Source organism: Haliaeetus leucocephalus, unplaced genomic scaffold (genome assembly GCF_000737465.1).
Source record: "Haliaeetus leucocephalus isolate CR32 unplaced genomic scaffold, Haliaeetus_leucocephalus-4.0 Scaffold184, whole genome shotgun sequence".
NCBI lineage: Eukaryota > Metazoa > Chordata > Aves > Accipitriformes > Accipitridae > Haliaeetus > Haliaeetus leucocephalus.
The window spans coordinates 1,373,550-1,390,615 of NW_010972620.1; the positions used below are offsets into that span (position 1 = coordinate 1,373,550).

The 17,066-nt window shown below is 41.2% G+C and overlaps 1 protein-coding gene across 1 annotated transcript in view; it reads right to left on the minus strand.

The window, feature by feature from the left end:
* Positions 1–653: 653 nt before the first annotated feature.
* The window catches only part of BAG3 (BCL2-associated athanogene 3), a 17,319-nt gene continuing 906 nt past the window's right edge, over positions 654–17,066 (minus strand). The window contains exons 2-4 of the mRNA XM_010564972.1: positions 6,137–6,493; positions 3,615–3,995; positions 654–1,963 (exon numbers count right to left, since the gene is read on the minus strand). Coding sequence (XP_010563274.1) covers positions 1,193–1,963; positions 3,615–3,995; positions 6,137–6,493 — 1,509 coding nt within the window. The 3' untranslated portion in view covers positions 654–1,192. The remainder of the gene's footprint in view (positions 1,964–3,614; positions 3,996–6,136; positions 6,494–17,066) is intronic.

Consider the following 17,066-nt stretch of genomic DNA (forward strand, 5'->3'; position numbering starts at 1 on the left):
AAAAAAGATCTGTTCATTTTACAAATACAACTCAAAGGTAACTTCTGGACTTTGGTTAGGATTCCTTCCTCCCTTGCACTCATCCTGCACTGGTCTGACTCTGCTGCTTTCATTTTAAATAGATGTAGCTGAAGTATGGTTTATGTCCCTTGCTTAAGTGTAAGTTGCTAATCACTTAGAACAACCACTAAGTATTGCTTAAACTGTTCACAAAATGAGAGGACTACCTCTTAATCATATTAGCTCTATGAATACAAGGTGTGTTAGTCTGGAAATTCAGTAGTTGTTAATAAAAGAATAATGACTTTGCAGAACAAGTTAAGATGCTGTAAAGTAAATTTCTGTAAGACAATAGCAGTAGATATGGATTTCTTAATGTTATAAACACTTCTGCTAAATGGTGACTCACACAGCAGAGCGGGGGGGAAGGAAGTGCTAAGCCAAATTCTTTCCTCAATCCACATATGTGATACAGCAATGACAGTAGAAAGGAGAAGCAAGTGAATGGAGAATGGCACATTTTGGTCTTGGTGAGAAAGCAGCTGTCAGACTAACTACAATGGTGTACTAAAAGAAATCTCCATGTTTAGAAGAGTGTATCTGAAACCAATTACCACCCTTACATTTCCAGCTTATAAAACCACAAGACTAAATTAGGCTTCTATATTATTTTATTTCCCTCTTAAAATATAGCATCGAAGTCCTGCACACATATAAATATCCCTACATTTTCTTACACACTTTCTATCCATCATTACTTAAAGTGCCCAACTGTGAACATTAAAAATAAAAACATTACTGTTAAGAGTGGCTATACTTATAGAAGGACTGGTATTCTGACAATGCAGGCCACTGATTTTACAAAAATCACCTGCAAAAGAATACACCCTAAACAACACGCATCAATATTAACCCTGAAGTATTTGTTTTGGTTTTTTTTCCACTCAGCTGATCTAAAAGTGATTACGGTACAGGGTTTATTTTTGAAACATGTCTTTTACATAGTATAAGAATAAAGGATAAATGCTTACTTTCTAACTCCCTCCTTCCCCCACAAAGTGTTTACTGTGTCCCAAGCTGCTATGTTGATTAAAAACCAGTTGAAAAGAGCTCTGGAAATGCATGCAACTTAAAATTCACTTAAACACACTTTAAGTTATAAAGTCTGAGAGATTTTAATTTCAGCACGTGGCTACGGTTCAGTTGGATTATTAGATGTGTTTGTCGTGGTGGCGAGATTGGTAAACACTTCTTCCTTAGTTTCAGGCTGAGGTCTTTCCATTTTGGTTTCCTCTTTAGCATCTTTATTACTGGTATCTCCCTTGCTCTTGACTACCACAGGTTCAATCTCCATGATTTCCTGTGGTGGCTTAGGCTCTGGCAAATTTGGTTGAAGTCCATCAACTTGAACAGGTTCTGGGACATCTTCTGCTTTCTGTTCAAGTCTTTCCAAAATGTTCTGGACCTTCCTTACACCATCTCTCCTGGCCTGGCGCACATCCGCACGACCCTCAGGGTCCACTGAGTCTAGAGCTAGCAACTCTTTGGTCAAATACTCTTCAATCATCAAGTATTTTTTGTCAGTTTTCTTGCCTTCAAAGGAGTCGACTGCCTGCTCAAGCATTTGTACTTTCTCCAGAATTGCCTCCACTTTCAAAACACCAGGATGCTTTTGAGGTTCTCCTGTTTCCACTGTCTTCGGTGTCGCCGCTTCTTCAGGAGGAGGTCTTTCCTGTGGAGGAACAATCTTAGCTGGGCAGGGAATCTTTTTATCAGCTTTCTCTGCCATGGCTGGAGGCTTCTGGGGTGGTAGTTTAGAATCTGGTTCCTGGTGGGTGACCTGAATTGGGATACATTGTGATGGCACTTCAGTTTCAGGTGGTGGGACTGCCTTGTTTTCAGGTTTGATTTCAGGCGGTGGGGATGGTCTTGGTGGCTCTTGAGGTGGGACTTGCTGAGAAACCTGGTAAGCAAGGCAAGTTTGTGTTGAGACACAATGAACGATGCTCCTTATTTCCTTCTAAAGAAGGAGAAAGAACCTAACATCCAATTTTCTGTACTTCTAAAGTGCAATTTTTGCACATGCCAAACAATTAATCTTTCCTAGGCATTGCTGAATTTTACCATTTTAAAATAGAAAAAAAAAGCACTGTGCTGAAGAGTTCAGTTACTGTTTTCAAGCTATTGCAGATTACAAGCACCAATTGCCTCCCAAAAGACATTAAACTTCAACCCACCAAACCCTGCCCATGCTCACTAAGATCAGCCCTACAAGCAGTTTTATAAGATAGGACCTTAGAACAAAGCCCTCACCTGACTTAAGTCAGTAAGATTTGTTGCAGCCAGCTGGCTGCAGCAGTGTCAAGATTTCATCCTCAGCATAAGAGCTGGTGTTTCTTGAAAAGCCAACTGCTTGCTAGGTTTTAATCACATTTTAGGCTATTCTCATCCCGTTCCTGTTTTCAGGACACTTTTTTGCTAGTGCTTATTTTTACTGATTTTATCTTTAGAGTACTTACATGCAGAGGTTACTATGTCAATCTTATTACCCTGTTGCGATTAGAGACGATGCCTAGGATTACTACAGATCTAACAGTCATCAAATCAGAAATCTCTTGAAATTTGAGATTAGTTTTGAAATCTTAGAAAACTGGAATTCAAGAGATCTGTATTTTCCTTCCCCTGCCAGCCCCTTATTTGTGCACATACACAGTGATTTTGGAAAGGTACTAGATCAACTCTCATGGATTTAGATGGCTGAAGTAAAATACCTAATTTTGTATTTAAACCAAGTAAATGGCCTGCACTGACAACCTGTTACTGCTTTACCCATTAAATACAAAATTTTATTAGGGAGGTCAAATTCTCACCCATAAAAATAAATTAGCATTATAACCTAGAATATGCCATTGAATCTTAAGTCTTCCTGGTTTTGTCCTAGCACCTGTGTTTTCAAAAATACTAACCTAATTCTGCTCCTGTCATTTTCAATGGGAAATCTCTCCAGAGAGAAAAATCAAGGCTTGTTTTTATACATAGCCCCTTCCACACACTCACAGTTGTCAAATTCCCCATAGTCTTTAACTGTAGTTTTACTAAGAATGTTAATATGGAAAAAATGTTCAATGAGCAACATGTTCTATGAGCAAGAGCATGCTTCATGTAGGAAGAACAACAAGCTCCAAGACTAGATTTTGCTGATCCTCTTTCTTCATAACTAAAATTAATTTGTGCATCTGATGCTATCCTAAATGGTTCTGAGACATCAATGAGGTGTGTTTACATAGATGCCACAAATCCCATGGACCTGATTTTCTTCTCACAAACATAATGCAACAGTGACCTCAGTATAATTACACCAAATTATACTCTGATGAGAGGAAAATCAAATTGTGTGTTAAATCATATTTCAGTGATCCAAAGACTCCATAATCCTGATAGGTGGAAAGGCAACTTACTGCTAATATTATCTCAGTATCTCCCAGTTTGTTTAAATCTGGAAATGGAGACTGCTTTACATGCTTTCATGTACCTGTTAGTACAAGCTAATTTTTCAGCTCTAGCCACACTGAACAAAATACCTGGCAGGTAATTCCCTTTGCCATTCTACATACCTGGGGTCTGTCTACGACTGTCTGCACTCTGATGGGAGCTGGGGGCTGCATCTGGGTGGTAACTCTGGCCGGTGAACTTTCACGGCTCGATGAGCCTCTCTGAGACACTCTGAAGGGAGACTGCGCTCGTGTTGTCTTAGGCTCCCTCTCATCTGGCTGAATTCTGTGAAACACTGGTTGGTGGGCTTGGTATTCACTCTGCTGGGCAGGGTAGTGAGTCTTCTGTGCCTGATGGTAGACTTGCGTTGGTTGCCGTTGGATATTTTCATGGATCACGGGAATTGGAATATAACCGCGAGGAAGCTGATGGCCTCCTGCGTTGGGTCTGCCAGAGGACTGAGGGGAAACCGTTGGAGAATCAGAAGCTCCAGGAGATTGAGGCTGCCACGAAAACAAAATCTGTTATTAAATTTTAACCATTTTGTGCTCACAGTACTTTTCATTTCCAAAGAGAAAACAAGGAGATGGTCATAGAAACTGAACTCATATTTCCATCATGCACGGGATCCACTTCCTTGTTTTTTTGGCCAAGGGCCTGACTAGACAAACCACAGAAGTTGAGAGAGCATCATTATAGCAAGTAGAAACCTGAGCTACAGCATTCCCAGCCCTCAAATAAGCAGGGAGTGGATGCTCAGTCAGAATGTTTGCTGCTTTTGCATAGCTGTTCCTGTCTAAACCTGTTAAATTTGAGGTAAAATAAAGTTAAGCAAACAAATTATATGCTGGGGACAAAAAACAACCCCCTAACAGAGGCACACATTTAGAATTCTGATTCTGGTCACACTAATAGATTTTGTTTGGTTTGGTTTTTAAATCATGTAATTAATTTGGTAGCAGGCTATGGCAATGAACATATGGCTAATGCCCCCTTTTCCCTCCTAAGACCTTCTAACACCTTAGCCCCTTGGCACCAGCAGCAACAGCTGCACTAGCTTAGACCTGCTGTTAGCAGAAGCAAGCATCAGGCTTACTGCAGAATCCAGTTTCTGGTGTGTTCCACATTGCAGGGCTGTAGTTTGGGGAAAGGCAGTTTGTTTGCTTACAGCTCCCTCCCACCTCCTGCTATGCCAATCCATCACCTCACCTACTTTGCACCAACTCTAGCAGCTGTCAGGCTATTCTCTGACCAGTTTCACTCACTAAGAGGGAAAAAACTGATTTCCTGATGAGTTTTTTTACACAGCTCAGTGAAAGGCCAGATCAGACTGGAGCTAGCAGAGGAGAGGGCAGGACAACACAGCCAGAAGACAAGAGAAGGGCAGGCAAGGCAAGGCAGGAAGGGGACTAAGACCCCTCTTTTGGTGCTGGTGAACCACTCAGCTGCCCATGAAACAGCAGCCTTAATAAATAAGTAAATGCTAGTTTGTATCATGGTATCCATCACTGCCACTACTGGTGGCCTTGTTGACATGGGGTTTAAAGGCAGTCACAGGCCCTGGTCAGTTGATACCCACACTGCACTGCCTAAGTTTGTAACAGTAAATTCTGAGGTCCTCAGTAGTTATCTCAGAGGACTGCATTCAGTAAGAGGCACAGGAGACATGTTCCTGAAGCCACTCTGTGTACAAAGCTGTACGGTGTTGGTAGATGAAAAGCTGAGCCCTTTGTCCTGGTACTGCATGGACAAGGCATTATTAGTCAAGACAGCTGAGAAACCTGCTAACAGAATTTTAATTATGTTGTTCAGACTCTGAACAGGTTTCAGAGAAAGCCACCACTGCTGAATTACAGACCTGATGATATATTTTCAGCTTGGTGAAGGCTGAATTTCCTGCTCATCTTATTTGAATAAAAATGAGGTTGATAATTCCATATATTACCAGAATACCAATTCTTCTAATTCTCTACAGAGAACAGGCAAACCAAAATCCCACTTTCTGAGACAAACCAAGCAGGGTGATTTTTTTTAATTTTTTTTTTTTTTTTAGAAGTTCATAGTTGGAAAAGTATTTAACATGCCACTGAATGACAAAAATACTTTACAGTTCACTTTTAAAGCTGTATATATGTAAATCTATACAGTTAATACAACTGAAGTATTGAATTGGAAAGCAAAGATCACAGCAGTACAACTTATAAGATGGCTTGGGCTGTTAGCTAACTGGCCACTTCATTTTTTTTTTCCTCTCCCGCTTTGTCACTTCAGTTTCTGACTCATGGTGCAGAACACAAGAGACTTACCTGTATCCTCCGCTTCTGGTGGAACTAGAATAAACCCTAAAACAATCCTCCCCTGCTGCAGGACCTGCACGGCTCAGAGGCACCCTTTCTGCAGAAGCCATTTACATGCATTTGTTTGTGCAGAATCATTCCAGAATGAAAGCGGGCGATGCTAAAAACATTATGTATTTATGCTGCCGTGACTGTGCACTTTTGCATTTTAATACTCTGGAAGTATTGGGAAAATGTAATCCTGTGGCAAGTTCGGCTTTCTGAAGGATAAACTACCCGTGTGACATTCAGGTCATAAATGCTGCGAAGACCAATGCAAACACACCCCAGCAACACTGACAAGTTACCTCGGGTCCATGTGTGGCCGGCGCTTGGGCTGCTGCAGCTGCCGTTGTCTGTCCACATTGTTTATCTGTCTGAGAAGCCTCCGTCGGTCCCCGTGGAGGGGACTCGGGGCCGACATAGGCCCCCCTTAGAGGTGGCTGTGCCTGCACCGTGGTAGGCACGGCTTCTGTCTTGTATCGCTGCACACCGGGCTGCGGAGCAGAAAAGCATGGGTGCTGCTGTCTGCCATCGATGCCCTCGTGGATGACGGGAATAGGGATATAACCAGCCCGGAGCTTGGGGTATCCCACGTTTCCTTCTCTTGCTTGTGGCTGCTTGGGGCTATCACGAGATGGACCATTTGCTGATGACTGGCCTTCCTAGAAGTTAAAAACATCACATAGCACTTGCTGGTAGCTCAGCTCAATATACCTGGTGAGAAAAAGCTGCCCTACAGGTCTGTCCTAAAAGCAGTATCAGCTGTGTATCAGAAGTTCAGACCCTCTTGGGTTCATGCAGGGCAGCTAACAGCAGGTGTTAACACTCCAGATCTGCAGGCAAGAGAAGAGAGTAAGCTAAAAAAATCTGCTTATGTATGAGTCTTTCACCCTCACTTCTCACAAATACGAGCTTAAGGCTTTGAAATACCTGTCTAATTACAACAGGGTTTCTGATTTTGCATGTAGCACTTGCATTTAGCCACCAGCCCACCCCCCTCAGATGGAGCTCCTCCAATTCAAACAAGTGCCTGTGGGACCAGAGACATTTCCTTAGCACCTCTCAGAACCCACCCAGTGCTATAGATAACACCTGACAAAAAACTTTCAGGGAAGCCTAATCCCATCAGAAGCATGAGGTTTGCTGGTGGTGTTCTTCCCACTGGCTACCTAAAGAGTTACTAATGCCACATACTGAGGGATATATTCACTTTCACCTAGGGGAGGATCCAGGTCAGTAAATATCAGAGGAGAGAGAAGGGGGTGACAGGATAGCATAACAAAGAGGAAAACACTGAAATGCAAGAAAAAATAAATCCCTGCATTGTCTGAGTATGCTCACTGGACAATGTCAAAGCTCTGGCAAGGGTGGAAGTGGTTTGTACTAAGAGCTCTCACAAGTCCTCTAGTAAGTTCTTCCTGCATCGGTCGTTCTATTTTGAGGCCCTGCGAGGGCCAAGTTCCAGATGTATCTCTAAGTCAGATCATGTAACAAGCACCTCTGTCATTCAGAGGGTAATGTCATTATTCAGTAAGAGGAGAATTTAATAAGGGGACATATGGTGCAAGTGTTGGAAACCCTATTTTTAAAGAGGTGTTTAAGCTGCGAAAATATTTAATGTCACTTCTGTACACATTAATATACTAATTCATTAAGAATTAACTTTTCTACCAACCAGATTTTGAGTGTTCTTCCTATATGACAGTATCCCCTTAAAAAGTAATTTCTGAGAATTCCTGTGAGCCATGATACTGCAGAGAATAAAGGCTATTATTTAGATAGGCTAATAAAATAAAGATAACAAGTACTGAAAGGAACAAGTTCAAAAGTCAGAGGCCCTGATGTTGCCCTTCCTTTTACTCATTAAAAAACCCTTCACAAACAAAGGAAAAATTCTGGAAGAGGCATAGTGGAGAGCCAGGCCTAGAAAGTTCGCACAGAGAAGTAATTTGAAGTTGGCTTTTCCAGTTGCAGAACGAGGATGATCTCATGCCAAGGTCTGCACTGGGATCCACCGGTGACAGATGAGTCATTTTAAATTCACCATACCAGGAAACCACATTCCTCTGCTGAACACAGGCCGTCTAGGGGCTTCAGGACCCCAAGGACCAACAAGCATTTGCCAGTTCACCTTCTACCAGCATAACCCTGAATCCGCAGCACTCCCGGCAGCCATCTCTCCCGGGACCTGGAGGGACGCGCAGTCACGCCAGCAAACTGCATTCACCGGAAAATAAATTTGAGGTGCGCTCAGCTAGCAACAATGCGAGGCTGCGTCAGAGCCAAATGTCTGCCGGGCGAGTGGAGCCGAGCAGGCTGCCGGGCAGGGAGGGAAACCGATGATTCGACAGTCGGAAGAAGCACCTTGCCACTTGCTCCACGCTGACTCGATGCATTCTGCACCCAGCGTACACCAGCTGCTCGCACAGTCTCCCCGACACGGAGGGAGCAGGCTGCGGGTGTAACCGGAGAGTTCACAGCCAGCCACCCCACCTACAGGCACGGCTCCCACGGCTATAAAAAGGAGATTCACTCACTTGCAGCATTGTCAGACTCCCTGCGGGAAGGGTCAGTGCTGGGGAGGGTTTAGGAGCTGGGTGGGCCAGAAGCACCTACAGATGCCTTGACATGAGAAGGCTCTCAGCCACAGGTGCTCCACTCCACCTGAGTGTACAACAGATCTGCCCTAAGGGATTAGTTGCCCGCTCCTCTCTCAGCATTTTAGGGGCCTGCCATGTTCTGAACTGCACCATTTGGGGATAAGACCTTAAATCTTCTGGAGTAATCCACAATGATACATCATTGCCAACGCTTCAACAAGGACAGCGTCCCACTCCCCTCACCCTCCATGAACCCCCTCCTAGGAGTCTGACCATGGGCTTCCCCTCCCTTGTCTTCATTTTCAGACCCTTGAGGCTGCCCTTGTTTTGAACTGTCTTAGCAATTTGAGAAATCTGCCGCTGCAACTTAAGCCCTGGTAAGGAATACTAAAGCAGCAGCCCAAAACCAAAGAAAAATCAGGTTGGACTGCTTTTTCAAACCACTCAGTTTAGATATGAAGTGAAACTTCTAGCAAGTTTAATACTTTTTTTTTTTAATGGAAACACTGGGTGTTCTTGAAGAACCACATCATAAACTATACTCTCATAATTTGTCATTTATTCTTACAGCTTCAGACAACCTGTGCTGCTCCTGTGGAAAGTTAGTATTTCAAGTTGGTCCTTTGTTCCAGCCTTTTTTTTCCCCTGTAGTCAGGTCTGCTAACCACAGAAGAATTTTTGTGTGTGTGTCTCTTAACAGTGCAGTCATATTGGAGCAGTTCTCAGTAAAGGAACAAATGCAGCATCCCTTTTTTTTTTTCCACCATCAATAACTCTGAGGCAGAGAGATCAGATTTAGGAAAAGTGCTCTCATCACAACTGCTCTTCCTGATCCACATTGTTCTCTTCAATTAATATTTAACTCTATAAACAGTTGCTTATGTTAGCCAGTTTGTAATACCGCATCCTCAATATTGCTTCTTCTTTCCTATTCCCTTTCTTCGCACCGTTTCATATGTCCATGAACACACACAATTCATGTACTTTGAAACACCCTGCACTGAGGAACAACACTGCAGGACCATGACCAAACACTGAAGAGGCCTTGGGTTCAGGTAGATGGCTGCTAGTGGTTTGTGTTTGTTTTTAGTGAGAATCCAGCACTACAGTGAGTGCATGCAGATCCCAATACCCCCATCTTCAGGCATTTGGCCAAAGCAGTTCTGTTTTGTGCAAGGGAGCCTGTGTTTCCAGCCTGGACAAACAGGTTCTGGAAGACTTCAGGAGAAGCTCAGGTGTGCCTGGGAACACTGTGTCAAGGCGGGAGGAATGGAATTGAACTCTGAAAAACTCTTGCAGTAATGCTACGGATAAGAGATTCATGGATTCCCTCTGAACGCTTTCCCAAATTCCTAAATTTCACAGGACAGCCAGCCGGGAGACCAAAAACTGCCATTTTTGGTTTTATTTGCCTTCTATCAAACACAGTTCTTGCTCGTTATAGTAACAAGCATGTTTTCTGAAAAAGCTCAGAGCTCACATTTAACACAAATCTGCACAAAGAGATATGACCAATAAGTGAATGACAAGCATTAGTCCATCATCCTTCCCAGTTCAAGTATAAAAACCAGGAACCCAACTCAGATTTCAGCACTAAAAACTTCAGTAAATTTCTCCTGCCCTCACCCAAAGAAACAAGTTCTTTGGCAATAAAATTGAGAGTAATTATAAGCAACAGAATATTGATGAATTTTCCTATAAGTAGCAGGGCTGACAGTCAGCACTGCAGGAATCTCAGCTGTGATCACACACTTATTTCATATTTAAGAGACAGAATCCCCAAAAAGAAGGGAGCACAAAAGTGCAAAAAACTCCCCTGAGCAGCCCAGAAATTTTAACAGTCCTGGCCTACACTTCAGGTACATTTCAGAAACACCAGCAGAAACTCAGACCTGATCCACCATTTCAGGAGGCACTGAGCAAGTGTAAAGGAGTCATCATTGCCAGTCAAACAAGAGAAAAAAATGCACTGCTGTGTTTTGAACAAGCTGCAAGCCATCCTGGGAGATCTGCTCAGGAGGAATGACAGCACTCCCACCTCTCGGGACCAGGACATGTGTTTCTGTTGTGAGGCCATCACCATGATAAATAAAGGTGCAGCCAGCACAAGTTGTGCAACTGGAAAAAACACTTCATACCCCCACATCCTACTCTTGGCTTCCCATGGGAAGGGCACCATCAGGAGTGACGCTAAAATCCTAAAATTTGCTCAGATTTTAAGCGAGTTCTGACACTGTGTGCCATTGGAATGAAAAAAGTGACAGTAGGAGAAAAAACATAACCTTGCAACAAAACTCCCGGTACAGCTGTGCTATCTATCTGGAGTGGGTAATGGCGTAACTCCTTATGTGCCCCAGTGACTGCTCAAGTATTATTCCAGACTGAAATACAGAAACCTGCAAATTCAGTCACGGCTGATGTTAGCAAATTGCCATTGCAGTCATCCAGATGGCTGTACCAATAGAATTAAATTCGTCACGGTATTCTGTATGCATGCTAGATTACTTGAATAGTTGTATCGAAACTGGAATCCCCCTTTTGAGACTGCTTGCATAATACATTTTTCATTCTTCTTATACTAAAATGGTCTACAGAAGTTAAAAAGCAAGTTTTGCTGCTATCACAGACTTGCATTTTTCTTGACCTGTACTGATATTATTTGTTGTACAGTAAATTTGAGTCCTCTAAAGCATGTAGGTATTATATACACATGTAGCACCCCTGTAGCTCTTGCAGAGCAACAGAGCAAATATTTAAATTGTACTTGTTTTGTAAATATTATCTACCAAAGGAACGCAAATTTTATGAACATTACCAAGAGATGAAATCTCTTTCTGTATGCAAACAGAAGGTCTACTGACTTCAGTATGCTTCTGAACTTTTAAGCTGCTGCTGTAAAGAGTATCATGCAAATAAAAAGTATTTTGGTTGCTCAAATGACTGAGAAAATGCCAGTATCTGACAAAATCTGACTCAAGAGCATACTTCCCATGATTTTAAGCCCAGATCCTATATATTTAGAAAGAAGGGAGTAGTACAATCCTGTTCTTTCACAACAGAATACAACAACGTAACTGAGTGATTGAGATACAACAACTAAGTTTTCTTTGCACATATACTCAAATCTATTTTTTCCTCAGAAATTGCCATGAATAACCAAAGCCAGTAGTACCTAACAGTCAAATCTAAGAATGACATACCAATTCTATTTATTAAAAACATATACCATTTTATGTCAGGGAAAGGCAAAACTTTCACCATTAGAATTGGATTCCATACCTGCTCGTATTTTACTTTTGGCCAGACCTTTTTTTTTTCCCTTCTCTGTTACACTAACTAGACAAATCAAAACTACACCACTAGAGATCAGCATATCCAAGTATTCCTTGTAACTTGACTAAAGTACTAAAAAGTTTCTCAACAGTGCTTTGTGTTAAAGCATACTAATAGTACAACATTACCATAAAGTATGTTTCATTAATACTTCCCAGAGTAGTATACAAGTGGGAAGGTGGAGAGTGATTTGCTCTCACTGCTGACCTCTTAACTTCCTACTGCCATGCTTCAGCCACTAAAGATTTTTACATTCTCCCTCTTTTACTCACAATTTGTGCTTAAAAATATACACTGAGCACATAGGCATTTGAGCAAGATATCATTAGCTAATGACTGAAGAAAACCATGAATAAGCTTAGTCGCATGAGCTGTCTCAGTAGAGCTTCATGTCGGTCACATCATGTAACCCATTTATACACCAAGCTGCTTTTGATGTTTTACTTGTTGAATGCTGAGTTTTATTTCCTAACATACACATGTGTAGGCAAACAGGCCTTTTGTTCTCTCTTGTAATTATCGTGTTGTATTATGCAAGTATTCCATTAACATATGCTCTAACTGATGAAGTGCAATGATGTCATTAGAAATAAATAGACACTATTAAAGACTGAAGAAGAAATCTAGTCCTAAGCTTTCCAGAACACAGAGCCTTATTGGAGCAAATATGTTGGCTATCTTGCAGACCAATCTTGTTTCAAGAACTAAAACTGTTCTTTTTTGATCACTAATATGATTCTTTCTTAGGCTAAAAAGCCTTGGCTCAGACATGACAACACTTGCCCTTTATGCCCAGGAGTGGAAGTTGGCCCTTGCACAAAAAGCATCCGATGGGCCAAACTGAACATGTTCAAAGAAGCAATGACTGCTACAAAGAGCACAGCGCTCTTAGAGAGCTCTGGTATCACTACCCATCCTGTCAGCTTTAATGGACGGGGTTAAAGAAAAGCCCTTTAGAGCGCTAACAGAAATATCCTTGTCAAGGGTGATGAGAATGACACACTTTATTCAGTTATTTCTGTTCACTGCCTGCTTACCCAACAAGCAAGTGGTCAACCTGTTGCTTCCCTGCTATTAGCTGTGAGCCAGAAATTTGGAACATGGAAGAAAGTACAAGCCTCAAGAATTAGCACAACAAGAACAACAAAAAGGACAATAAGAAGCTAACAGTTGAAGAGTCAGCTATGACTTTTACAGGTTATAGTCAGGGTCTACATTTTCATCTAAATTTCATTTTGCACACAGCAGTTTTCTGACTTCACTTCCTTAAACAGCAATTTTCCAACACTATAAAAACACTTGCTACACTGCACCCTATTTATCAATTATAAGGCTTTGCCATCAACCGTAAAAACGTACTTTTGTGCTACCTGACCTACCAGGCGATGTTAGACAAGTCGCTTCACCACCCCATGTCTCATTTTCCTGTCTGTAAAACCAAGAAGGAAAAATAAAAAAAATACACACACACCCCCCCAAATCAAACAGCTTCTGCAACTTATTTGAAGATACAGCCTTTTTCGCCTATAATTAAGTAATGTAACTTCTGTAAACAAGCCATTTCTTCTATTTGATATTTATCTTTAACTTGGCATGAAGAAAGGGCATAGCTGCCACAGAAAAAGATGGGGACAGAGCTTACCTAGAAGGTGATAGTGTCTATATGCCCCCAAGCATATTGGGCTTTTACCTGCCTTATCATGGTTCAAGTCCTGCCTGTGTGTATGTTGTGTTAAAAATGATTCCTAGGTAAGAACGCTGCCACCTGGCACAAGTATTCTTCCTTTCTCCTTTAGAAAAGAGGTATGCTGTGTCAGGAGTTACACAGAACCATGCAAAACTTTCCTTGCTTTTCCTCTTGCATGATTGCCCAGACACTGACGTGTTATTTCTAGCGTCATTTCTTTGTGTTCCCTTCTCTTATTTCCAATTTGATCCACCCCTTGTTTCCAGATTAGTTGGTATCTCCATAAATTAACTCCCTGCTTACCATGTTCTATCAAGGGGGGCTTTAAATTTGAACTACAGAAAGCAGCTTCAGGGCATCTGGGCAAAGCCAGTACACAACCCTCCAAAAATTCCCTACTGATAATTTCACCACTCCTACATATTATGCCTTTTATGTACAGTACCTTTTTAATCCAGTAACTAGTTTATTAACCTGACTGTGACAGAATGCACATCAGCATAAGTAATGTAAAAACCACTGCAGGTAAGAGAGACTTAAATTGTTACCTAGTCTTACATTCCCTTCCACTGATGTGAACCACTGCAAAAGACGCAGCAAGGCTGTATTGAACTTTCAATGCAATTTCTAATTTGGTCTACCAAGAATTTTTCAGTCAACTCAAACGTGAGAAGTCACTGCTCAAAAATAAGTTCACTGCTAAAGAGATGGGAATTGAGTGACTTAAGACTTATTTTGGGGAAGCAGAGAGAAAAGAGATGCAACAGTCATGAAGGGTGAGGAGGGAAACTTAGGTGTAGTTAGTTGTTCCCCAAATACCAATGAAGCCATTAGTACGAGGGTAAAATGGCTTCTTCCTCCTTTGTTTAGACTGCACAGTCATTGTTGCAACCAATGAATATATCACTTTTATGACTGTTCCCAGACTTTGTGGCTGGCTGGTACAGCTTCTCAAACCTAAGGCATTAGTGAGCTATCGATCACTGTAGTATTAGTTCAGTGAAGCTCAGCACAGTCAATTCCTTTGGCCTATTTTTAGTTGCAGTATTTCCCATTGGGTTTACTGCATGTGGAAACAACATACGGAAGGGGCACCAGTAAATACTTACACAAGCCTTGTTTCTGTTTTCTTCTTTAAACATAATCTATTTTTATCAACACTTTGGGGAACACCAAGTAAACAATCTAACATTATAAGACAACCCTGCAGAAAGTATGCTGAGCTGTGATGGCGTAACTTAGAAAACACCAACAACTGATAAGCGTAAGAAATTAGTAATTCTACCAAAGCAAAGATAGGAAGAAGAATGACATTGCTAGTAAACACTTTTTTAGTAAAAGTATGCATATACATGCTTCACAACATCAATTGTACCTTATTCTTTGAATGTCTTACTATTAACTAATTAGACACTTGGAAGAAAATCATTAGTCTACCAAGAGGTTTTGTTAATAAATGTTTTTCAGTCATTTGCAAAGTCACGGCTTATCTCTCTATGGAGTATGGTGCGAGATTTTCTGTTCTTTCTCAGGAAGGTCTCCCTAGTCCAGCCTTATACTGCAATGATTTCATACAAGTTACAGAGCTAAACATGCAGAAGAAGGACAGCCATACTTCACGTGGGTAAAAGAAGGCCAGACTGAATGAGGAAATAACAGAGCGCCATCTGAATTGATGAACACATCTAAAATACGTAGTTAAATGCAAAATCAAGGTCTGGTTAAATGCAAAATCAAGGTCTGGTTCCGTTCCTCTAAAATGGCTTTGTCATGGTTTGAAATTTTAGAAGAGCCATTTCCCATTCTACCTGATTATCTCTGACAGTTTACTGCAGTCAGTGTAGTCACACTGATGACAAGCCTAAAGTGAGAAGACCAAGACCCAACTACTTGGGGAAAAAAAAAAGGGACTTCATTATTAATACTGTCTCAGCTATATTACTTAGCTAGAAAAGCTCAGTTTAGCTTTAGACCTGTGCTCCATTCATTGTCCACTTGGTGCAATGCCTCATTTCGTTGCCTAGGACTCTTCAGAAAGAGAACAAATATTCAGAGAGAGAATATTGATGGCCGTAGTGTAAGGGTTATTTAAAGACCAACATAAAGGTGATAAAAAAAATTGCTAGTTTCACTGGCTAATTTCAATGAAAGCAAGGCAGCGATAAAGTCAGTACAAGCTTGATCTTTGTATAATCATCCTTGAAAAGGTGCATGAATTCTGACACATGCAGTTAGCTTTTGCAATTCTCAGATCACTTCTAAAAGCCCCAAGTTCTCATTTGAGCTAGACTGAGAATGAGGGAAATCAGAAAGCTGTTCATATCTAGTCTTTCTTTCTGCCAGTGCCTGTGATTTTGTTCTTCCTACCTGTTTAGGTTAAAAAAAAAAAAAAAAAGAATCTAATGCTTCAAAAAAATCACTGCTGGATTTCAAATTCAATGTCATTGGGTAATCTGTCTTCTCTGGCATTGTCTAGCTAAGAAAATATTATTTAGGAAGAGAAATACTTTCCTTGGGCTTGATTCTGAGATTCTTTTTCTAAGTAGTACGTGTCTCTGTGAAATATACTGGTACTTAACAAACGATTTCAGAAGCTGTCCACTGATTCCAGCAGATATTCTTAACTCAAGGCTCTGACAAATGGCTGTATGAGATCAGTTACACACAACTTCTATCACCATAAACCAGAGGTTTTTTTCTTTGAACAACGTTAAACAGGAACTCCCCAAAGTCAGTAATTTTCCATATTCATTTCTGGAAGCTTTTCTCTCCCTCCCCATGAACAATCCCAAAGCATACACACATTCCCGCTTATAGTGAGCGGTAACAGATTTTCCTGTTTGGAAGAAAGTGTATCCCACAAAAGCCATTCAAAAGCAGGTGCAACTTTTTCTATCTGTAATAACCCTTGCAAGTTGGCAGAAGAAGAGGCACTTTTCATTACCACAGATTTCACATCAGATAGGGGTGAAAATCTGTTTTGTTTCAGGCACCCACTCAAGCAGAGTACTGATCCATCAGAGTACTTCAAAGCCTCTTTTCACACCATTATCAAAAGCAGCTTAAACGTGACTTTTCTATTAAATGGGTTAGTTTCAAGTAGTATTTCCGTAACAAAAGCGCACTTTGCCTCTCCAGTAGGTTTTATGGTTTATAAAACATACTATTTATTATTTTTATTGCCATAACAGCCAGTGTTAACAGGTGCCTCATTACAGCAGGAAGATGGTGTCTCCAAAAAGGAGTTAAAGCATTTCTTCCTATGCCAATATCAATATTCATATTACTGAATTCCATTTTTTATGACCTCTGTGTTATTACTAGAATTATGTCGCTTATTTATAGATCCAATGAACTAGCCCTTAGGAAGTGGAAAAGGGGGTTAATCTGTGATAGAAAAGCACATCCCTTTCATTTCTTTTCAACACCAGGCTGCTCTCGCACCCAGCTTTCAGTCATGGTCTGCACCCACGAACTGGGCAATTACTATTTTAAGGAACATGAAGTTCTTAAAATAATAAAGACCGAGTGCTTTGATCCTCATGTTTTATGTAAGGCTACAGGAGAAGTTGTTGCAGCAGGCACGTTGGGAGATACACGTCGAAGGCAGCCGGT